Here is a 24,092-nt window from a genome sequence, read left to right on the forward strand (position 1 = left end):
GGGCGGGAAATGCAACTTAAACCTTGGAATCCTTAGAATTATTTTTGGACAGGAAATACATCAGAAGTAACCACCACCTGTCTCCAGCTAAGCAGGAGAGCAGCAGCCACATGGCACAATTTATTGCAGCTGATTTTGAGACCAGCCAGCTGTGTGTCCTATTTGTGTGAATTGATTCCTGGAGTCTTACCTCTGTATCATTTTAAAGCTTCATTTTGTTGTTTGCTACTTCCAAGAGAATCAGAGAACTGGCTATTAAAATTCAGCCTCCTCTAACCTTAGGAAATCTTTCTAGAGAAACAGATTACTTTCAGATTTAAACCATATATTAGTCTCTCATCCTGAGGAGTTTGCCATAGAGATACATCAAGTCTAAGGTTCAGGAGAGCCAAGCCTCGTAGCCAGCAACTGTGACTTTACAGTTAATGAGCTAATCTGCTAACCTAGCACTCATCGATATCTGTCTCTACTGTTGTGGTCTGTGTATCCCCACTGCCCGGTGTTGGCAGGGTTTAGTGACACTTTTTTGCCCCTTCTGGGTTCGACACTGTGACGCAAACACCCGAGAATCACAGGCCAGTTGAGCAATGAAGAACTTTACTATTATTCTAGGTCCACAACAAATGTTACCCCTTGCAGGGATTCCAGTTCACTGTGTTGAGAAACATGTCTCAGAGCTAACACAGAAGTGGGCTTCCTAATGTCCATTGCAAACATATCTCATTTTCAGATATGACTGAAGAGTGTGGCTACGCTTGCAGAGAAAACGCCAATCCACTTAGCAACCAGCCAGAGGGTCTACAGGACTGCTCTCCAAGCCTGTACTTAATTACTAATGCAACAGAGATAACTAAGATGTGCCACCATTCCCCGTAGGTGTGCTGCTTGTCAACGGAGAGAACATGACTTGGAACGAAAGTGGAAAGGGAGCAGAAGGACAAGAGATCCCAGAGACAGAGCCAAAGAGGGGTGCAAAAGCTGGGACCTTGGGTAGAGACATTTCATACACTAGTAAATGGAGTCCCAGGAATAACAGACTGTCACCAAACATATTAGCTGTTTGTCACCTCCACCCCCTCCTCCTCCGCACCCATCTCCCCCATTCCTCCCCTTCCTACCTTCGATGAAAGAACATGAGGATGAAAAGAAAGGGACTAGAAATAAACCTGAAGTGTTTCTTCCACTTAAGGCAGGAAATATCCATGCCCTCCTCCAGGTGTTCTTCCCTACAAAGGGATTGAACCCCCATCTCCTGCATTGCAGGTGGATTCTTTATTGATGAGCCACCAGGAAGCTCGAGTCTATGATCAGTTCAGTCACGCAGTCGTGTCCAACTCTTTGTGACCCCATAGACTGCAGCATGCCAGGCTTTCCTGTCCATCACCAACTCCTGGAGCTTGCTCAAACTCTATTGTTTGAGTTTGCTCAAACTCAATGGACTCTATGTCCATTGAGTCAGTGATGCCATCCAACCATCTCATCCTCTGTCGTCCCCTTCTCCTCATGGTCTCAATCTTTCCCAGCATCAGGGTGTTTTCCAGTGAGTCAGTTCTTCACAAAACGTGGCCGACATAGTAGAGTTTCAGCTTCAGCATCAGTCCTTCCAATGAATATTCAGGACTTATTTCTTTTAGGATTGATTGGTTTGAACTCCTTGCAGTTCAAGGGACTCTCAAGAGTCTTCTCCAACAACACAGTTCAAAAGCATCAATTCTTCAGCACTCAGCTTTCTTTATGGTCCAACTCTCATATCCACACGTGACTACTGGGAAAAAACCATAGCTTTGACTATATAAACCTTTGTCGACAAAATAATGTCTCTGCTTTTAAATGTCTGTCTAGGTTTGTCATAGCTTTTCTTTCAAGGAGCAAGTGTCTTTTAATTTCATTACTGCAGTCACCATCTGCAGTGATTTTGGAGCCCCCAAAATAAAGTCTGTCACTGTCTCCAATGTTTCTCCATCTGTTTGTCATGAAGTGATGGGATTGGATGCCATGATCTTCGTTTGTTGAATGTTGAGTTTTAAGCCAACTTTTTCATTCTCCTCTTTCACCTTCATCAAGCGGCTCTTTAGTTCTTCTTTGCTTTCTGCCGTAAGGGTGGTGTCATCTGCATATCTGAGATTATTGATATTTCTCCTGGCAATCTTGATACCAGCTTGTGCTTCATCCAGCCAGCATTTCTCATGATGTACTCTGTATATAAGTTAAATAAGCAGGGTGACGACCAGCCTGTTGTTCCATGTCTGGTGTTCTAACTGTTGCTTCTATTAGTCTGTGATATCTTGTGCCAAAAAGCAGAGAATTTATCAGAGCAAGTGGGTCGTATCATGATATCAACATGACATCAGCATGAAGGACTCCACCTGTCCAAAAATTAGGAAACTTGAGCACGCAATAGAATGTTGCAGTTGATTGTAACACATTGTATATAAAAAGACCCATAGATTCATACGGATAATGTACTTTTAAAAGGTCATTCCTCTCCCCACTGGAAAAAACCTCCTTGGGTCACCACTGGAAATAGTCCATTAATTCCCTATTTTTAAAATGAAAGGAAAGAACTGGCATTCATTTTGCCTTTCTTGTAAAAACTGTATGATCTACTCCACAAACCTGGTAGAAAAAGTAGTATCTGGCTTGATTTTTAATCTACTCACTCAAGTCCCACAGCCTTATTAGCAAGAAGTCCTGCATCTCAAGTTGAAGAACCCTACCTTCTACCCTGGAGCTTCCCAGATGGTGCTCGTAGTAAAGAACCCACCTACCAATGCAGGAGACGTAAGAGACACAGGTTCCATCCCTGGATGGGGAAGATACTGGAGGAGGGCATGGCAACCCACTCCAGTATTCTTGCCTGGAGAATCCCATGGTCAGAGGAGCCTGGTGGGCTACGGTCCATGAGGGTGCAAAGAGTCAGACACGACTGAAGCGACTTAGCACACACATCCCATCCTACTCCCTGTACAAGACTGGGGCTTCCTCAGCTCAAAGGGAGGGCAGACAGACCTGGCTCCAATGTCATAGACCACATGATGTCACTGTGGAGCTTTGTCCTGCCCAGTCCCAGCCACCCTGCAGCCTTTTGCTTGCTCATTTCCAGCATGGCCCTGGGGCCATGGAGGCAGGGCGTGGCCTGACCCTCAGAATTAATCCCTCTCCCTTCACACACACAGCACATCATGGCCAGTTCTGACTAGTTTCCAAACTCAACCACATGGTATGTCAGAACCAATCACTTCATCTGTTCAACAAAATACTAGCTCTACAATGTAGCAGGTACCATATAAGGAGTTTGGGATATATCAGTGAACAAAACAAGGACCCTTGCCCCCCTCAAGGATCTTGGAGGGTGAACATCTCCCATATCTCCCCTCAGGCCTTTGTCTGAGCCCAGGGTACCCACAAGGACATATCCTCCCCTCCTGATGACTTTTGCTTTGGGGTGAGGGGATGTTCTCTCATTCACGCAATTTAACTTCTCCCCATGGATCATCTGACCCACTCCTTTATTCTTGCCTGGGTAATCCTCTCAGACAGAGGAGCCTCATGGGCTACATACAGTCCATGGGGTCACAAGAGTCACGACACAACTTGGCAACTGAGAACGCATGCATCATTAAGGTACGTGTCAAATGTGGGGACTGGATTTTGCTAACACACTCACGCACTTCTTCTATAGTCAGGTAGGACTTTCTGATTGTATAAGTGAGTGCCACGAAAGTGATCCTTCCACATATATCAGGTTATTTCAGGTCTTAAAACTTCACATACACTACTTCATTTAAAACTGTGTTTCTTACCCATCTAGCACATCATAAGATCCAGGTGAACCTTACGATGTGCTAGGTACTATTTGAAGGATTGAGGATACAGAAGTGAAAGAAAGATACAGCAATAAAGCACAGCCATCATGAGTTTTCCGTCCAGTGATGATATCTGACTTGACCCTAACAATCCTGCAAGATGGATAAGAAACACAATTTTAGATGAAGTAGTATTAGTCCCCTCATTTCCTTTTCAGAACATGTACTAGCCCCTGTGGTGTGTGAAGTACCACGGAGAGCAAATTTCAGTTTGCTCAGAACTTGGCAGACAGCAGTTCAGAGTGGGGTTCAAGATTCTGCATTTTCACACCATTCTGAGAGATGGCGATGCATCTGTTCAGGACCAACCATCCTTTAACTGGCAAGACAAAGCTGTTTTTTTTCTCATAAAGCAAAGATGTAACAAAATTCTGGCCCCTTTCCTTCTAGTGTATTGTGGGAAATAGGCAAGTGGGGTGAGATGTTGCTATACCCTATTTCATAGGACCTAAGATACCCAGGGATGGGGGAGCCTGGTGGGCTTCCGTCTGTGGGGTCACACAGAGTCGGACACGACTGAAGTGACTTAGCATAGCATAGCATAGCAAGATACCCCTCCCTATGAAACACGGCCTGATTTCAGAGAACTGAAAACATAAAGAAAAAAAAAAAACAGTACATCTTAAAATCTATGAAATAAGGCACTTGAGTGGCATTAGAATATAATAAGTGACTGGAGTCAGACAGACGTGCCCCCACTATTCAGTACCTCTGTGACTGTGGGCAAGCTTGAATTTCCTCACCTCCATCCAATATGGCAGAAACCACCGAGGCTGCCTGGTGATTAGACTTGACCCAGCCAGCTTGATGTTTTAGTTCTCTGCCCAGTGACATAAAAATCCACAAATGACCACTTTGTATTTCCTTCAGCATTCCATACCTCTCTGAAGTTAAATAACTGGGTATAGAATAATAATAGTCTCCTGCTTGGAGAGTATTAATCTTCACATTTTGCCCTGTATAGCTCTAAATTGTTTTACTCCTTTGCAAGAATGTATTTCGGGTATGACGTGTGTTAAAAGACATATACATTTTAAAATGTGCTCAGTCGCTCAGGCATGCCCAATTCTTTGCAATTCCATGGACTGTAGCCTGCCTGACTGTTCTGTTCATAAAATTTTTCAGACAAGAATCCTGGAGTGGGTTGCCATTTCCTTCTCCAGGGCATTTTAAAATAATCAGAGTTAAAAAGCAAACCCCAATCATTGCTTGATATGTGCATTGGTTGTTGCAGAGGGTGTGCCGCAAACCTTACTAAAAAAAGCAGTCACACTGTTAAGTGTGACTTGCTGAGCAGATTGACTGGTGTCCAGCACAGTGGGTCTCAGTGGACATTACACATGAATGCATTTCCCTCTGGAAGGCAGCCTCTTCTCTCTCTCCCCCACTCTCACTGCTGTTTCTCAGCACTTGGAACCATGCTCAGAACATTGAAAGACTCAGTACACATTTGATGAACGTGGAAACCTCAGACCATCTCTTGTGGGTGGTCAGAAGGAGGCCTGGGGGTTGGGGAAAACTTTAGCTGGTGGCACTGGCTTTAATGCAGAGAGAACAGGCTGAGGCCCATAGCTGAGAAGGGTGAATGGCTAGAATTGCTAAACCAAACCCAAGAAAGGGAGTGAGGGAGCTACTCAAGCCAGGCCCCAGGGGAGGGTGTTCCTTAAAGGAGTACTTTTAGGTCTTCTAAAACTTTAAAAAATGAACTGTAGTTCACTTACAATGTTTCAAGTGTACAGCCAGGTGATTCAGTTATATGTATATATACTGATATATATATATATACTCTCTTTCAGATTGTTTTCCATTACAGGTTACTATAAAATATTGAATATAATTTCTGTGCTATAAAATAGATCCTTGTTGTTGATCTATTTTATATATAGTAGTATGTATCTGTTAATCCCAAACTCCTAATTTATCACCTCTTCTTACCGTGACTTCCCCTTTGGTAACCGTAAGTTTGTTTTATATGTCTGTGAGTCTTATCTGTTTTGTAAATAAGTTCATTAGCATCATTTTTTTTACATTCCACATGTAAGTGCTAACACATGGTATTTGTTTTTTTCTGTCTGACTGACTTACCTTAATATGATCATCTCTAGGTCCATCCATATTGCTACAAATGGCATTATTTCATTCATTTTAATGGCCGAGTGACATTCCATTGTACATATGTGCCACTGCTTTATCCATTCATCTTTCAACAGACATGGAGGTTGCTCCCATGTCTTGGCTATTGTAGTGCTCCTGTAAACTCTGGGGTGCGTTTATCTTTTCAAATTATAGCTTTGTCCAGATACATGCCCAGGAGTAGGACTGCAGGATCATCTGTTTTTAGTATTCTGAGGAAACTCCATAGTGTTTTCCAACTTTTGTTGTTTGCAGACTTTCTGATCATAGCCATTCTGACTAGTGTGAGGCGATACCTCATTGTAGCTTCAATTTGCATTTCTCTAAAAATAAGCAATATTGAACTTCTCTTCATGTGCCTGTAGGCCATCTGTATATTGTCTTTGGAGAAATGTTTATTTAGGTTTTCTGCCTGTTTTTTGATTGGGTTGTTTCTTTTTTATATTGGGCTGTATATGCTGTTTATATATTTCAGAAATTAATCTCTTGTTGTTTGCATTGTTTGCAAATATTTTCTCCTATAGGTTTTCTTCTCATTTTGTTTATGGTTTCCTTTGCTGTGCAAAAGCTTTGAGGTTTAATTATGTTCTATTTGTTTATTTTTGCTTTTGTTTCTACTCTAAGAGACATCAAAAAAAATATTGCTGTGATTAATATATCAAAGCATGTTCTGCCTGTTTTCCTCTAGAAGTTTTATAGTATCCAGTCTTACATTTAGGCCTTTAATTAATTTTGAGTTTGTTTTTGTACATGGTGTTAGAAAATGTTCTAATTTCATTCTTTTCCCAGCACCACTTATTGAAGAGATGGTCTTTTATCCATTGTTCTGGCCTCCTTTGTCATAGAGTACCATAAGTGCATGGGTTTATCTTGGGGCATTCTATCCTTTTCCATTGATTTATCTGTCTCTTTTTGTGCCAGCACTATACTGTTTTGACAGTATAACCTGAAGCCAGGGATCATGATTCTTTGCATTCCATTCTTCTTTCCCAAGCTTGGTTTTCTTTTTTTAATTAATAATTTTAATTGGAGGCTAATTACTTTACAATATTGTAGTGGTTTTTGCCATACATTGACATGAATCAGCCATGGGTGTACATGTGTTCCCCATCCAGAATGCCCCTCTCACCTCCCTCCCCATCCCATCCCCCAGGGTCATCCCTGAGCACCAGTCCTGAGCACCCTGTCTCATGCATCAAACCTGGACTGGCGATCCGCTTCACATATGATAATAGACACATTTCAACGCTGCCTTCTCAAATCATCCCACCCTTGCCTTCTCCCACAGAGTCCAAAAGACTGTTCTTTACATCTGTGTCTCTTTTGCTGTCTCGCATATAAGGGTCATTGTTACCATCTTTCTAAATTCCATATATATGCTTTAGTATACTGTACTGATGTTTTTCTTTCTGACTTACTTCACTCTGTATAATAGGCTCCAGTTTCATCCACCTCATTAGAACTGATTCAAATGCACTCTTTTTAATGGCTGAGTAATATTCCATTGTGTATATGTACCACAGCTTTTTTATCCATTCATCTGCAGATGAACATCTAGGTTGCTTCCATGTCCTGGCTATTGTAAACAGTGCTGCAATGAACATTGGGGTACACATGTCTCTTTCAATTCTGGTTTCCTCGGTGTGTATGCCCAGCAGTGGGATTGCTGGGTTGTATGGCAGTTCTATTTCCAGTTTTTTAAGGAATCTCCACACTGTTCTCCATAGTGGCTGTACTAGTTTGCATTCCCACCAACAGTGTAAGAGGGTTCCTTTTTCTCCGCACCCTCTCCAGCATTTATTGTTTGTAGACTTTTTGATAGCAGCCATTCTGACTGGTGTGAAATGGTACCTCATTGTGGTTTTGATTTGCATTTCTCTGATAATGAGTGATGTTGAGCATCTTTTCATGTGTTTGTTAGCCATCTCTGTGTCTTCTTTGGAAAAATGTCTGTTTAGATCTTTGACCCATTTTTTGATTGGGTCATTTATTTTTCTGGAATTAAGCTGCATAAGTTGCTTGTGTATTTTTGCGATTCTTTGTCAGTTGCTTCATTTGCTATTATTTTCTCCCATTTTGAAGGCTGTCTTTCATCTTGCTTATAGTTTCCTTCATTGTGCAAAGGCTTTTAATTAGGTCCCATTTGTTTATTTTTGCTTTTATTTCCATTACTCTGAGAGGTGGGTCATAGAGGATCCTGCTACGATTTATGTTAGAGAGTGTTTTGCCTATGTTTTCCTCCCAAGCTTGTTTTAACTATTTTTGGTCTTTTCTGTTTCCATACAAATTTAAATTTTTTTCTTCTAGTTCTGTGAAAAATGCCATTGGTAATTTGATAGGAATCGTATTAAATTGGTAGATTGCCTTGGGTACTATGGTCATTTTCACAATATTGATTCCTCCAAGCCAAGAACACGGTATATCTTCATCTATTTGTGTCCTCCTCAATTTCTTTGATCAGTGTCTTGTAGTTTTCAGAGTACAGGTTTTTTGCCTCCATGGGTAAGTTTATTCCTAGGTATTTTATTCCTTTTTGATGTGATGGTAAATGGGATTGTTTCCTTAATATCTCTTTCTGATAGTTCATTGTTAGTGTACAGAAATAAAACAGATTTCTGTATGTTAATTTTGAATCCTGCAATTTTATCAAAGTCATTGATGAGCTCTAGTACTTTCCTAATGTCATTTTTAGGATTTTTCTATGTATAATATCATGTTACATGCAAACAGTGAGTTTTACTTTTTCCTTTCCAATTGGGATTCCCTTTGTTTTTCTGATGATTGCTAGGACTTCCAAAACTATGTTGAATAAAAGTGGCAAGAGTAAGCATCCTTGTTTTGTTCCTGTTCTTAGAGGGAATGCTCTTAGCTTTTCACCATTGAATATGATGTTAGCTGTGGGTTTGTCATATACTGCTTTTATTATGTTGAGGTCTTGAGCTTCCCTGGTGGTTCAGATGGTAAAGCGTCTGCCTACAATGCAGGAGACCCATGTTTGACCCCTGGAAGATCTCCTGAAGAAGGAAATGGCAATCCACTCCAGTATTCTTGCCACGGACGGAGAAGCCTGGTAGGCTACAGTCCATGGGGTCGCAAAGAGTCGGGCACGACTGAGCAACTTCACTTTCACTTTCAGGGTCCATCTATGCCCATTTTCTGAAGACTTTTAAAATCATAAATGGATATTGAAATTTTTTTCTTTTTAAAGTTTTTTCTTTGAATGTTGAATGTTTATCAAAAGTGTTTTCTGCGCCTGCTGAGATGATCATATGCTTTTTATCCTTTGTTAATGTAGTATGTCACATTGATTGATTTGTGGATACTGAAAATCCTTCCACCCCTGGGATAAACCCCACTTGATCATGGTGTATGATCCTTTTAGTGTATTGAGTTTGCCAATATTTTGTTGATAATTTTTTGCATCTATGTTCACCAGTGATATCTGCATTTTTCTTTGTGATATTTTTGTCTGGTTTTGGTATCAGGGATGGTGGCCTTACAGAACATGTTTGGAATTGTCTCTTCCTCTCTATTTGTAATAGTTTCAGAAGAATAGGTGTTAACTATTCTTTAAATGTCTGTTATTAATTCCTTCTGGTGTACTTTTCATTCTCGTTATTGTATACTTCATCTGCTGGGCTGTTCTTTATATTTTCTAATTATTTACTTAAAACTTCTAACTTCTCACTCTGTGCATCTGTTCTGCTCCCAAGTTCTTTGATCATCTTTAAGATCATTACTCTGAACTCTTTCTCAGATAGATCATCTTTCTCCACTTCATTTAGTTCTTCTCCTGGAATTTTATTCCTCGATCTAGAACACAATCTTCTGCTACCTCATTTTGTCTCAGGTGCTGCTTGTATTTTTATGTCTATTGTAGATTAGTTATATTTCTCAACCTTGGACAAGTGTCCCTCTGTAGGAGACGTCCTATGCATCCCCTTTCATCACTGAAGCTAAAGGCTCTAGGGGTTCCCCCTAAGAGGGCTGCAAGGGTCCTTCTTTGTGGTGGGCTGATTACGCAGGCAGTCTAGTAGGCTTGGTTGGTTGACATGCCCTGCCCTATGCAGATGCTGCTAGTACTGTTTAGTTGGGCCAGGTTACCAGTTGGTTGATTGTGCAACCCTGGGAGGCCTTGGAGGTGGTGCCCGCTCACTGGTGGGCAGACACAGGATCCCAAAGACTCGGACTGTTGGCCACCTACTGACAGGTGAAGTCAGATCCTGGGGTTCCCAGAGTCTGGCTGCAGGGCCCAGAGGTCTCAGAGCTCATTTCAGATCAGTGACTGAGGGGGTCAGAGGAAGGGTGGGGAGTTTCCCAATACAGTTGGGTATGAAGTACGTGGTATCCAGAAGGGTGCATTGGCCTGCTAATGGGCCGGGCCAGGGCTCAGCTGTCACTGGAGTAGGGTCCAGCTTGCATTGTGGGATCATAGTTTTCGGGCTTCTAGTGTCTGTCCCCTGGTGGGTGAGGCTGATCTGGAGGCTTGTGCAGGCTTCCTGAAGAGAAAGGTTTAAGCCTACCCACTGGTGAGTGGACCTGGGTCTTGGCTCTCCAGTGGGAAGGGCCCTGTCTTGGGGTGAGTCCAGAGGTGGCTATGGGGCTTAAGAAGTTAGGCAGCCTACCTGCTAATGGGCAGGGCTGTGTCCCTGCCCAGGTCATTGTTTGCCCTAAAGTATCCCAGTCTGGGGACTTCCCAGGTGGCACTAGTGGTAAAGAATCCACCTGCCAATGCAAGACACAGGAGACATGGGTTCGATCCCTGGATCGGGAAGATCTGGGGCAGAAAATGGCAACCCACTCGTGTTCTTGCCTGGAAAATCCCATGGACAGAGGAACCTGGCAGCTATAGTCCATTAGGTTGCAAAGAATCAGACATGACTGAGTGACCAAGCAAGCACTTGTCCCAGCACTGGAGCCTGCAGTCTGTGGGTGAGGCCAGGTCTTGGTGCTAATGATCTAATATGGCAGCCGCCAGGAGTGTTCATGCGGCTGAATATTCTCCAGTATGTCTGCCATCCATGTCTATGTACCCAGGGTGAGCCAAGCTCCTGCCTCTCCAGGAAACTTTCCAAGACCAGCAGGCAGGTCTGGCTTAGGCTTCTGTCAAATGGATGCTTTTGTCCTGGGTCTTGGTGTGCATGAGATTTTTGTGTGCATGAGAGTGAAGTCTGTGTTCCCCCCAATCCTGTGGGGTTCCTGCAGTCAAGCCCCACTGGGTTTCAAAGCCAAATGCTCTGGGGGCTTATCCTTCTGATGCTGAACCTTGGGCTGGGGAGCAAGACTGTGGGGCTCAGAACGCTCACTCCTGTAGAAGAACCTCTGCACCTGGTTGCCCACCCAGGGGGGATGGGATTTGATTATATCACCAGACCACCCTACCCCCCCACCCCACTCATCTCACTGTGGCTCGTTCTTTGCCTTTAGTTGTAGGTATTTCCTGGTAGGTTCTAGTCTTTTTCATCGATGGCTGTTCCCCAGATAGGTGTGATTTTGGTGTGCTCATGAGGGGAACTGAGCTCAGGGTCTTTCTACTCTGCCATCTTGGCCTCGTTCTCTTTCACAATATTTTTTGCCTACAGTACTGAAGCACTGATTAGAATACCAGAGAAAATACAATGATGGGCTTCCTGGCTGTTGCTTAGAGGCAGAGAATATGCTGAGCACTGTACCCAGCACAGCGCCAGGCATGGTGAGCAGGAAGGAAAGGTCTTTGGCTTAGTCCTAATATCCAGCTGCAAAGGGCTAACTCTGGCTTCTCCCAACACCTGGGGTTGCTCCAGAACAGACATGAACATGCCCCTGGGAAAGTCTCACCTGTATACACCTGATGGTTGCAAGTTAAAAAAAAAAAAAAAAACCTCTCCAGCATGTCTCCTCCTTTTCCAGTTCTGAGTGGGACTTTGGAAATTCCAAGGATGTTCTTGAAGAATAGAAAAATCTTCACGATTGGGGGTGTGTGTGTGTGCGCTATGCTCAGTCATGGCTGCTTCTTTGCAACCCCATGGACTGTAGCCCACCAGGCTCCTCTGTCCATGAGGTTTTCCAGGCAATAGAGTGGGTTGTCACTTCCTCCTCTGGGGACCTTCCTGACCCAGGGATTGAACCCAAGTGTCCTGCACTGGCAGGGGGATTCTTTACCACTAGCGCCAAGACTGGGGGGAGCTGCCTAATCTATTACAAATCTATTATGTTTCTGAAATTAGTTTGAAAAGATGGTTCATCAAGAAGTTTCACAGGCAAAAGTCCTCAACCTACCTAAATACCACCCCCTCACATTTTCTCACCTTTCAGGTGACCCTGTACAAGGGCTCTGACATGGAGGACTTCGGATTCAGTGTAGCAGATGGCTTGCTGGAGAAAGGAGTCTATGTCAAAAATATTCGCCCAGCTGGGCCAGGAGATCTTGGTGGCCTAAAGCCCTACGATAGGCTCTTACAGGTAAGACCTCAGATGAAATTTTATCTAACTCTTTAAAGTCCTATTTGACCAGTGCTCACATCCTCCTTTGCCTCAAGACCAGATCAGAGGCCCTCCTAGAGAGAATAGACACTTTTTCCCTTAGTAGAATTTTCCAGTTACTGAAACAGCGTGTTTCCCTGAATACATTTCCCCAGCAGATTCTAAACTTCTTGCAAATAGGCATGTGTGCTGCTGTTGCTTCATGTCAGTCATGTCAGTCTCTTTGCAACCCTGTGGACTACAGCCCATCAGGCTCCTCTGTCCATGGGATCCTCCAGGCAAGAAAACTGGGGTGGACTGCCATGCTAGTACCTTATTCTCCCATTTTGCAGTGTTTGATATCTCATCTCACACAGGATCTAAAATCCAAAAGCTGAACCTTATTTACTTAATGGAGTAATATCATGATTAGGTTTGGTTTTACTGAAGAAAGCAAATTCCTAGAACTTATGTCCAGTTTTCAGGAAGAGCATTTTCCAGGAACAGGAGAAGGGTTGCCATCAGTCTTGAACTTGTGTTCAAATAGAATGAGTTTGTCCCTAAATAGTTGACTTTCAAAGCATGAGGCTGCTCTGATGGTTGGCTTTTAGACACATGTTCACCAAAGCAAGTTTACACTGATTAGACAGTTTTAAAACCAGTTCTGATGATCTTTTTACCATGGCAATATAACAATTAGACTTGTCCCAAGAATATGGAACACTTTCGTTTGCCATAGATACTCCAGTATTTGTTGAGTAAATAATGATGGACAAATGATTTGACCTCTGTAAATTACAGATAGACCTACTTTTGTGGAAGATGAGGCTATAAAAGCGGACTGGACTCAGAATTGTGAAGGGCATTGAATGCCAAGCTCTTAAGACTTTACTCTGAAGGTATATTTCACAATTCAGAAAGACAATACAATTATGTCATAGGTGGACTGCTGTAGGGTGACGAAGGGTAGGACCAAAGGAAAGGAGACCAGGAGGTAAGGGTAAGACACTTGGACCAGACCTGAGCCTTTAATGCCTTCTGTGCATCCCGGTGGAGCAGTCTGTAAGGCAGCTGACAGTTTGCATTTGTTGCTTAAGAGAGATGTTAGAGCCAAAACTAAAGATTTGGGATACTGAACACGTGGATTTGGATAAAGTTGCCTAGGGTGAATTTCTAGTAAGAAAGAGAACTAAAAATAGAGCTCTAAGGAAAACAAAATTTAAAGGATAGGATGAAGTAAAGGCAGGAAAGAAAGAAAGTGAGCAGTTAAAATGGTATGAAAGTCAGAGCAAAGTGGTATCATCAGAGCCAAGGAAGGAGTTTTAAGGATGAGTAGGTGTCAAGAGTGGCTAAAGGGGATGAGAACTCAAAACACCATTCCTATGTTGAACAACTGGTGTCATTTATACAATATAAGGCTTCCCTGGTTGCTCAGCGGTAAAGAATCTGCTTGCCAATGCAGGAGAGAGGTTCAATCCCTGGGTCGGGAAGATCCCCTGGAGAAGGAAATGGCAAGCCACCCCAGTATTCTTACCTGGGAAATCCCACAGAGGAGCCTGACAGGCTACAGTCCATGGGGTCAGAAGAGAGTCAGACATGACTTAGCAACTAAACAACAATACAATATAATGGTCAGGTCCCAAACTGAAAAGATGGGAGAGAGAATGAAAAGTCAAGGCATGGAAGCAGCATGGAGATGATTTTTTAAACTTGGGGTGTGGGGTGGGAAGAATAAGGAAACATGAAAGAAGATGAGCACATGTACAAGCTCAGAAGGGTGTGGGACCATGAGAACTACTGAGAGAGGCAGTTCAATATCATCAGGAGCACGAGTTTTGGGGGACTCCCCCAGCAGCCCACTGGTTAAGACTCTGCCTTCCAGTGCAGGGAGTATGGGTTCAATACCTGGTCTAAGATCCCACACGCTGCAGGGTGCAGCCAAAAATTTTAAAACAGAAAGAAAACAAAAAAACAAAACACAGCACAAACTTCGGAATCAGCCAGACTGCCTGAGATCACATCTTTGCTGGACCACTCACCAACATCCTCTCTGGACCACTTATCAACTGCTGGTGTTAGGCACTTCTCTTAACCATTATGTGCCTCACTTTCCTCATCTGTAAATTGGGGATGACAGCACTTTGGAGCACCTGCCATGAGTAAGGTTATTTGCTCAGCTTGGGGATGTTAGATGTGTCCCTGTTCCCTGCAGAGAAAAAGTAAGCTTATAGTCATCTTATAGTGTGCTCAGGGCTGGGACAGACTCTCTGTACAGAGTGCTCATTTAAGCACTTTCGAGACTCTTATCAACCTGTTATATCTGAAATGTTACTCTGGGTTTTGGGAATTATATCTCTAACAATAATTCACCGTGGCGCTTCTTGCCATTTCAGGTTAATCATGTCCGAACGAGAGACTTTGACTGCTGCCTTGTTGTACCCCTCATAGCGGAATCTGGTAATAAGCTGGACCTGGTTATTAGTAGAAACCCCCTGGCTTCACAGAAGTCCTTAGAACACACTCTACCAGGAGGAGAATGGAGTGAACAGAACAGTGCTTTTTTCCAACAGCCGAGCCACAGTGGTAATTTGGAGATACGAGAACCCACTAATACACTATAGCAATGCTTTTTATAAAGCGGGACAAAAGACAATATCTACATGGTGCTAAAAAAAAAAAAAAAATCCCTTTAAGATTTCTGTGACATCTGAAGCACAGATAATCACGTGGCATTAACTGCAAGCACAGGGGTCTTTTAAATCTCTCATGGCTCATGTTCACTTCCCTTTTGAAGTTGAGGTGTCTTTGTTGGTGATCACTATGGTATATGACAGGCAATCCCCTGCCAAACTCAATGGTAGAGAAAAACAGGCCACCCCTCTCTGCAGTTAACATCAGAGGACATTTTTTCACAAGTCCATCTTCCTGTTCCTTTTTAAAAAGAGAAATGTCTGTTTGAAAATATTCTCTAAAATAATTTCCTTAATTCACTTTGAAATTATTTCTTACTACGAAGTTATTCATGTAAGAATTTAACTGACAAGGCTTTTGCTAAAGCTGGCTCTGCTAGAACTAGTCTGGTGAACTGCTGGGACTGCTGCTATGGGAGGGGTACAGGTATGAAATTATCTTACAACGTTTCCGCAACGGCGCACGTAGGAGACCATAATAGGTGGTGGTAAATGTTTTGCCCAAGTATAGGAATGATTTATGATGTATGCTATTCCCTATGCAACAAATTATCAAACAGGATATGTCTTGTGACCTGTTTTTTTGTTTTTGTTTTTTTTAAGGACACATTTTTTAATAGCTGCAAACTCTCTGGTAATGAGTTAGGGTGTTTAGTAACACTGAGAATTAGTTAAATTATCTTATTTTTAAAATTCAAGACTAAGAATTTAAGAGAGAATGAAGAGTCTATTAAAATGAGGTTTATCTTAAGGATAGGCAAATCAAACTCATACTGCTTGACACGTTTTGAAAACTGGTTATACTGAGGGCTGTACAGCACATGTCCGTAAATGACTCTGGACTGTCTTTTGTTCTGAGCCATGCCACTGACTGAATTGTAAATACATTTTCACAAAATGCATTGCCAATTATTACCATCCCCCAAAGCAATAAACTGTGACAGTTGCTTTTAATGTCTGTCAGCAACTGTTTTCATTTGTTCAGATATTTTGAATAGTTACACTAATAACTGTTATTTGGTGAATATTTAAAAAAAATAGATCTGTATATTGATTGTAGAATCTCCATACTGAAAAATTATTTTCCAAACATTTTTATTTTGGTCAATAATTAAAACAACTGCTTAGGTAAAGCATCTGAACACTGTGTCCTTTGTTTAAGGAAAAAGTTCACCTTTTGTTTCTGTGCAAAGAAATATATTATTTCAATCATATTTCAGAACCGCCAGGGCAAGAAAGTATAAAGCAGAATCACGTTAAGAAAAAGATCATGAGTCACTTAAAAATGTATTTTTATTTGTAACAAACAAGTATTAAACTGTAAAGTATTTTTGTACAAATTTAATACTTTAATAGCATGGTATTTATCGTCTATGTATGGTTTTGGGAAATTCAAAATTGTTGCAAATATTTGTATGGGAATAAAAAACCCTCTACCAAATGGAATAAACAGTGATTTTAAAAAGCAAAAAAAAAAAAAAAAAAAAAGGCCTTTTTTGCTGCTTTGGATCTACTTTAGTGTTCTATACTGAGCCCTACACAACACTAATGGTTGCATAATTTTCTAAAGGAGGAAGGTTTTGCCATAAACTTGAAAAGCAGCATGGAAGAGAAAAGCTATGGTTTTGATATTTGATCTGGGTTTGAATTCCAACTCTGATATTCACTGGAGGTATGAAATTTACTTTCCTGAGTCAGTCTTCCCACCTGTGATACTGAAGATCATATCTGCATTCCATTATTTTCATGAGGAGAGGTGTGAAACATATGTAAAAATGCTGAAACAGCTGGCAAACATGAACACCCCTAAGACTAATGATACATTTATATTAGGTGACAAAACTTGATCTTGAGTCTAACTTAAGGATCATATCTACCCTGAGAACACTGTATGTACTCCATAAAATATATTTTCAAAAACTATTAGCATGATTAAAATTTATATATTAAAAAAAAGAAAACTACACCTTATAGTCCCAACGTTTTCATTTTTGCAAGATGCCTAGCAGGCTTTGTAAATTCACAGGAACAAGGTAGGATGTCCATTCTTGCCACTTCTACTTAACAGGGTACCAGAGGTTCTAGCCAGGGCAGCATAACCAGGAAACGAAATAAAAGGCAACTAAATTGGAAAGGAAGTAAAACAAACTCTACTTGCAGATGATACAATCTTGTATATACCAAAATCTTAAGGAATCTGCTAAAAAACCTATTCAAATAAGTGAGTTTTTTAGCAAGGTTGCAAGATACAAGATCAATATATAAACAACTGAATTTCTATATAGTATTAATGAACAAAAATTCAGAAAATGATTATATTCTCATAGGATCAAAAATAAAATACTTAGGAATAAATTTAATGAAAGTACAGAGTAAGGTGTAGAAGATGGCAGAGTAAAAGACCCTGCACTCACCTTCTCTCACAAACACCAAAGTTACAACTATCTGAACAACCATTGACAGAAAAGACTAGAACCTACCAGAAGAGATCAGGAGGATCTGCAATATAATCAAATCACATATCCCTCTGGTGGGTGACCCACGAACTGGAGAATAATTATAACGCAGAGCTTCTCCCACAAGAATGAGAGTTCTGATCCCCCACATAGGGCTCCCCAGCCCAGGGGTCCAGCACTGGGAAGACAAGCCCCCAGGGCATTTGGCTTTGAAGGCCAGCAGGCTGGTACTGAGGGCTTCCCTGGTGGCTCAATGGTAAAGAATCCACCTGCCTATTCAAGAGACATGGTTTCAATCCCTGGGTCAGAAAGATCCCCTGGAGAAGGAAATGGCAACCCACTCCAGTATTCTTGCCTTGGAAATCCCATGAACAGAAGAGCCTGGCAGGCTACAGTCCATGAAGTCGCAAGAGTCAGACACGACTTAGCAACTAAACGACAAGGCTGGAACTGCAGAAGCCTCACAGGACTGGGAAATAGAGACTTCACTCTCAAAGGGCACATGCAAAATCTCACACACACCAAGATCTAGGGTGAAAGCAGTAATCTGATAGGAACCTGAGCCAGACCTACCTGCTGCTTCTGTAGACTCCTGAGGAGGTGAGCTGTGGACACAGACACTGGGGAACATTCAACTCCGTGAACACTCCTGGTGGCTGATGTACTGGATCATCAGCACCAAGATTTTGGCCCTATCCAACAGACTACGGGCTCCAGTGCTGGGGACACCTCAGGCCAAGAAACTAACTGGGCAGGGACACAGCACAGTCTGCCTAAAGACACCCTGACTCCACCTCTAGATATATACCTAGATGTGGCCCTGCACACCAAGGGCCAATATTCACCTCCATACACCAGTGGGCAGGCATCCGCCCTTCCTGACAGGAAGCCCACACAAGCCTCTAGACCAGCGGTCCCCAATCTTTCTCTCACTAGGGACAGGTTTCACGGAAGACAATTTTTCCACAGATAGGGGCAGGTTTGAGGTGACTCAAGCACATTACATTTATTATGCTGCTGCTGATCCGGCTGTAAGTGGAGCCCAGGCAGTAATTCAAGTGATAGGGAGCGGCTGTAAATACAGGTGAAGCTTTGCTTGCTCACCCACCACTCACCTCCTGCTGTGCAGCCCAACTCCTAACAGGCCACAAACTGGTGCTGGTCCATAGCCCGGGGGTTGGGGACCGCTGCTCTAGACCACCCACCAGGGTGCAGACACCAGAAAGAAGACAACTGTGATCCTGCAACACATGCCAGACTCCAACCTGGGACTAGCTGGGCCCTTGTCCTGATCACTAGCAGGCGAAAGCAACCTTCCAGACAGTCTGGACCCCATGATCAACAGTCAGGAATGAACCCGCCAACAACAATCTAAAATGCCTTCTAGGATCCCTGGGTCCTGCAGCCAAACTCCAGAAAACATCTCTTAACTGCTCCGTAGCTTGGCACTACTCCCAGGATCTGGCTTCACCTGTCAGCGGGCATCTACAGCCCCAGAGTCTTTGGGACCCTGACTCAGCCCACCAGTGAGCCAGCAGTAGCCTCAGGGCCCCCTAGGGTACCGAGACCAGCCACTCTGTGACCAAGCCCAGCTAAAGAGCAGCCAGCAGCATACACACAAGGCAAGGCCAGGCAAACAACCAGACTAGGAACCAACCAAGCCTACCATACCACCCATGTAGCCAGCCACAAAAGAAAGATTCATGCAACCCTCTAAGGGAACCCCAAGAGAATACAGCTTCAGTGACAAGGGGCGTGCAATGCTGGGACAACAGGACATTGACATAGTGCCACCTCTCCAAGGTTGAGGAATGTAACTAACCTACCACATGCATAAAAATATAAATAGCAACAGACTAAACAAGGTGTCAGAGGACTATGTTCAAGACAAACTAACAAGATAAAACTCCAGAAGAAGAGCTAGTGGAGATAGGTGATCTACTCAAGAAACAGTGAAGAGTAATGATTGTAAACATAATCGAAGAGAAGAATGGATGCACAGAGCAAAAGTTACTTTTTAACTAAGAATTAGAAAATATAATGAACAACCAGAGATGAATATAACAACTAACATGAAAAAAACACTAGAAAGAATCAATAGTAGGCTAAACGACACAGAAGAATGTATCAGAGAGCTGGAGACAGTAGTAGAAATACTGCTGCTGATCAGAAAAAAGAAAGAAAAAGCAAGGACAGTTTAAGACACCTCTGGGACAACATTAAGCACAATAATATTTGTTATTGGGGTGCCAGAAGGAGAAGAGAGAAAGGACTTGAAGAAAATATTTGAAGAGATAAAAGCTAAAACTCTTCCTAACCTGGGGAAGGAAACAGTCAACCTATATCCAGAAAACACAAAGTTTCATACAGGATTAACCCAAAGAGAACCAAACCCACCAAGACACATTGTAATCAAAATGCCAAAAATTAAAGAGTGAATCCTAAAAGCAGCAAGGGAAAAGCAACAAATAATAATACAGGGGAATTCCCATAAACCAGTAAGCTGATTTTTCAGCAGAAACTACAGGCTGGAAGGGAGTGGTACAATATATGTAAAGTGATAAAAGGGAAGAATCTACAACCAATAATACCTTACCCAGCAAGGTTTTCATCAAGACTTGATGGACAAATCAAAAACTTCACAGACAATCAAAAGCTACAAGAATTCAGCATCTATAAAACTAGCTTCACTACAAATGTTAATGGAACTTCTCTAGGCAAAAAAGAAAAGGCCACAACCAGAAACAAGAAAATTATGGAAGGAAATAACCTACCAGTAAAGGCAAATTTACAGTAAAGATAGGAAATTATCCACACACAAAGCTAGTAGAGATATTAAAAGATAAATACAGTAATATCACCTGTATCTATAATAAGCAGTTAAAGGACACAAAGAACAATTAGATGTAAAATATGGTATCAAAAACAGTAATCATGAGGGGAGGAGAGTACAAATGCAAGGAGGAGTATTTAAAATGCATTTGAAATGAAGAGATCAGCCACTTACAACAATCACATTTATATACAGACTGCTATATGAAAATCTTATGGTAACAGCAAACCAAAAATCGATACTAGATATACACGCAAAAAAGAAGCAGTCCAAAATAACACTAAAAATAGTCATCGAATCCTAAGAAAACAAAAGGAGAAAAAGACCTACTAAATCAAATCTGAAACAACTAACAAAACAGTAGCAAAACATACACACCAATACTTCCCTTAAGTGTAAAGGGACTAAATGCTCCATCAGAAGACACAAACTGCCTGAACGGTCACAAAAACAAGACCTGTATATATGCTGCCTACAAGAGACTCACTTTAGATCAAAAGTCACATACAGACTGGAAGTGAGAGGGTGGGAAAAGACATGCCATGCAAATGGAAAAAGGAAGAAAAAGTCAGAGTAGCAATACTTGTATCAGACAAAACAGGCTTTTAAAAAAGACTTTTATAAGAGACACATTTTTTTATGGTGGGCTCTGACTCCACCATATAAAAAAATTAACTCAAAGTGAATTAGAGTTAAATATAAGACCTAGAACTATTTAACTCTTAGAAGAAAAAACAAAAAGTCTTCATAATGGATAACAAATGGTTTCTCAGATATAGCACCAAAAGCACAAATAACAACAACAAAAATACATACATTAGACATTATCACAGTTAAAAACTTGTGTTTCAAAGGATACCATAAAGTGAAAACAAGATCTACAAAATGGGGAAATTTTTGCAAATAATGTTTCTAATAAGATACTGGTATACAGAATATATGAAGAACTCATACTAGATAATAAAAATAACCCAATTTGTAAGTGGACAAAGGATCTGAACAGACACATCCCTGAAGAAGACATATACATGGCCAGTAAGCACATGAAAAGATGATCAACATCATTAGTCATAAAGGAAATGCAAATCAAAACCATAATGATATGTCACTTCATATCCTCTAGGATGGCTCCAATTAAAAAGTCATGTAATGAATGTTAGAGAGAATGAAGAAACTGGCCACGCCCTGCTGGTGTCAACATAAAATGGTACAGCTGCTTTGAAAAAGTCTAGCAGTTCCTCAAAAAGCTAAACAGAGTTACCCTATGACCCAGCGATTCCACACCACAGTATATACTTAAAAGAAATGTATATACCTGTATAAAACCTTGTACACAACATTACTTATGATACCCAAATAGAGGAAACAACCCAAATGTCCATCCACTAATGAATGGATAAATTCAATGTACCATATCCAAACAATGGAATATTTGGTAATAAAAAGAAGGGATTTGCCTCACTGCACTACTGAAAGCAAGAAGGGTTATTAGCAACTCTACTAGAGCCACTTGCAAAAATTCAGCCAGGTTCCTGATCTAACAACATCAGCTCAGACCAGCATGGTGTCACCTGGAAATACAACATCAATATACACCACCAGTTTTTCCTCCAGTACACAAAGGATATAGGCTTCATCAAGTTGGATGGAGCGATACTTCTTGAATGGATTATCCAAGATATATATAGCCAATAAAAGTAATAATGCTAGTTCTTTGCCCATAATTTTTTTTAATCTTGAGAGACAGATGAAGCACTGTTACATGTTACAATGTGGATGAAGTCTGAAAACATTCTAAGTCAAAGAAGTCAGTAACAAGGGACCATATATTGTATAATTCCATTGGAGAAGGGAAATATAGAAAACTCTCAAAAAAAAAAATTTGAATCACTCTGAGAGAAAAAATATTTTCAAAGTGGAATATTTTTAAAACAATAAGAAATGATAATTGTGTGACATGATAGACATGTTAATGTTACAGTGGTAATATTGCAATATAGAAGTATTAAACCAACATGATGCACACTGTATCTTAAATTATACAAAAACCAATGAAATTCCTGCTCAGAAGGAACTTCCAGGAAAATGTACCCAGAAGACCCAGGCAGCAGTGATGGAGCAAGTGGCAACACTGTGAGGTTACCAGCTTACAGTACACAAAATGCCCTAGAATATGTGTTAATAACTTAAGAGATGTAATTAGTTTCTCTTTACCATTGCTTCAACCCATGAGCAAAGATCACCCACAATGATGATGGAAGTTAATAAGGCATTATTCTAAAAATAACACAATTTAAAAACACTTTTAAAATTCCACGGGCAGAAGAGCCTAGCAGGATATACAGTCCATGGGGCCGCAAAGAGTCAGACACAATTGAGCAACTGAACACGAAAGTACAGAGTTTTTAAAAATACATATAGAACATATTTTTCCCTCATATATGACCAGTGCTACCAGTTCTCCTGATGACAGATGTCAATATCATTAAGATTTTCTGTGATGAATAAGTTGAAAACAGTTGCTAATACAAATACCTTAAAGTAGAACTCGTTAACAGACGTCCTCTTTTGTCTTAATCCTTTGAAGCCATGATTTCATTTTGTATTGAATGGAAAAAACAGACAATTATTTTGAGCAATCTGAAACAAAACTAAGTTTCTTGATTATTTGTGGATTTGAAAAGTTGCCTGGGGGTTAAACTATTTAGTCTCAAATTCCGAAGCTTAGAAGACACTTGTGGAGATGATTCTTCCACCTGTTGGAACAATAAAAATAACGTTAGTTTTATAGAAATGTAGTTGGTCTACCCTATGTACTTCTATTCCCTTTGACTGCTTCTCAGGAACTTCATACATTTTCCCACTTCTTGAGCACACCAGAACAATCAGTTGTCATTCTGCTTAGGCTTACTGTGAAAACCCCAGTCCCCACCTCCAGGACTGGCAGACAAAAGTGACTATTTGCTGAATAAGTACATATATCTAACTTCTAAAAGTGTGGACAGGGTCCACTACATAATTTGGCAGTGCATAAGTAAAATGTGGGCAGACTTCCCTGGTAGTATAGTGGATGGAAATCTGCCTGTCAATGCAGAGAACACGGGTTCAATCCATAGTCTGGGAAGATGCAACAGGGCAACTATGCCTGTGAGCCACAACTACTGAAGCCCACGTGCCTACAGCCTGTGGTCTGCAACAAGAGAACATGGGAAGCCCAAGCATGGCAACACAGAGTAGCCCCCGCTTGCCACAACTAGAGAAAGCTCGCACACAGCAACAAAGACCCGACACGGCCAAATAAATACATAACTTAAAAAAATTAAAATGTGGCCCCTTGTTCAAAAATTAAGAATTTCAGGATGACAAGCAGAGAGCATTGCAAGCATAGGGTTCCTTCTAAGCAGGAAGCCCTGTATGACCGACTGCCCAGGATGCCCGTCCATGATGCCAGCCACAGATGTGGTTAAGTTGGAACACTGCAACTACATAAGTGCACTCTTGGTACTATTAGTATTCCCAAGCACTAGTCAATGGACCAGTACAGTCACGAAAAAGACTCACCACCACAGAGAAAGAGAAAAGTAAAATTCATCATTCATCTTGCCAAATCTGTTCAGTTTAGAGAACTGTGATAGTTAAATTTTATGTGTCAATGTGGCTAAGTCACAGTACC

At 41.4% G+C, this 24,092-nt stretch overlaps 2 protein-coding genes across 8 annotated transcripts in view; one reads left to right on the forward strand and one right to left on the reverse strand.

The window, feature by feature from the left end:
• Positions 1-19,654, forward strand: part of GRIP1 (glutamate receptor interacting protein 1) — a 770,922-nt gene extending 751,268 nt beyond the window's left edge. For all 5 annotated transcript variants that reach the window (XM_088837043.1, XM_088837040.1, XM_088837039.1 and 2 more), the window contains 2 exons: positions 12,294-12,440; positions 14,834-19,654. In XM_088837043.1, coding sequence (XP_088693169.1) covers positions 12,294-12,440; positions 14,834-15,061 — 375 coding nt within the window. In that variant the 3' untranslated portion in view covers positions 15,062-19,654. The remainder of the gene's footprint in view (positions 1-12,293; positions 12,441-14,833) is intronic.
• The window catches only part of HELB (DNA helicase B), a 49,983-nt gene continuing 42,995 nt past the window's right edge, over positions 17,105-24,092 (reverse strand). For 2 of the 3 annotated variants that reach the window (XM_088837037.1, XM_055396728.2), the window contains one exon: positions 21,554-23,175. In XM_088837037.1, coding sequence (XP_088693163.1) covers positions 23,071-23,175 — 105 coding nt within the window. In that variant the 3' untranslated portion in view covers positions 21,554-23,070. Of the gene's footprint in view, positions 17,212-21,553; positions 23,176-24,092 lie in introns of those variants that run through there. The other variant, XR_016037608.1, reaches the window with a different exon arrangement.

The sequence above is a fragment of the Moschus berezovskii genome, chromosome 6 (assembly GCF_049115385.1).
Source record: "Moschus berezovskii isolate FMDL1 chromosome 6, NW_MosBer_1.0, whole genome shotgun sequence".
Classification (NCBI taxonomy): domain Eukaryota; kingdom Metazoa; phylum Chordata; class Mammalia; order Artiodactyla; family Moschidae; genus Moschus; species Moschus berezovskii.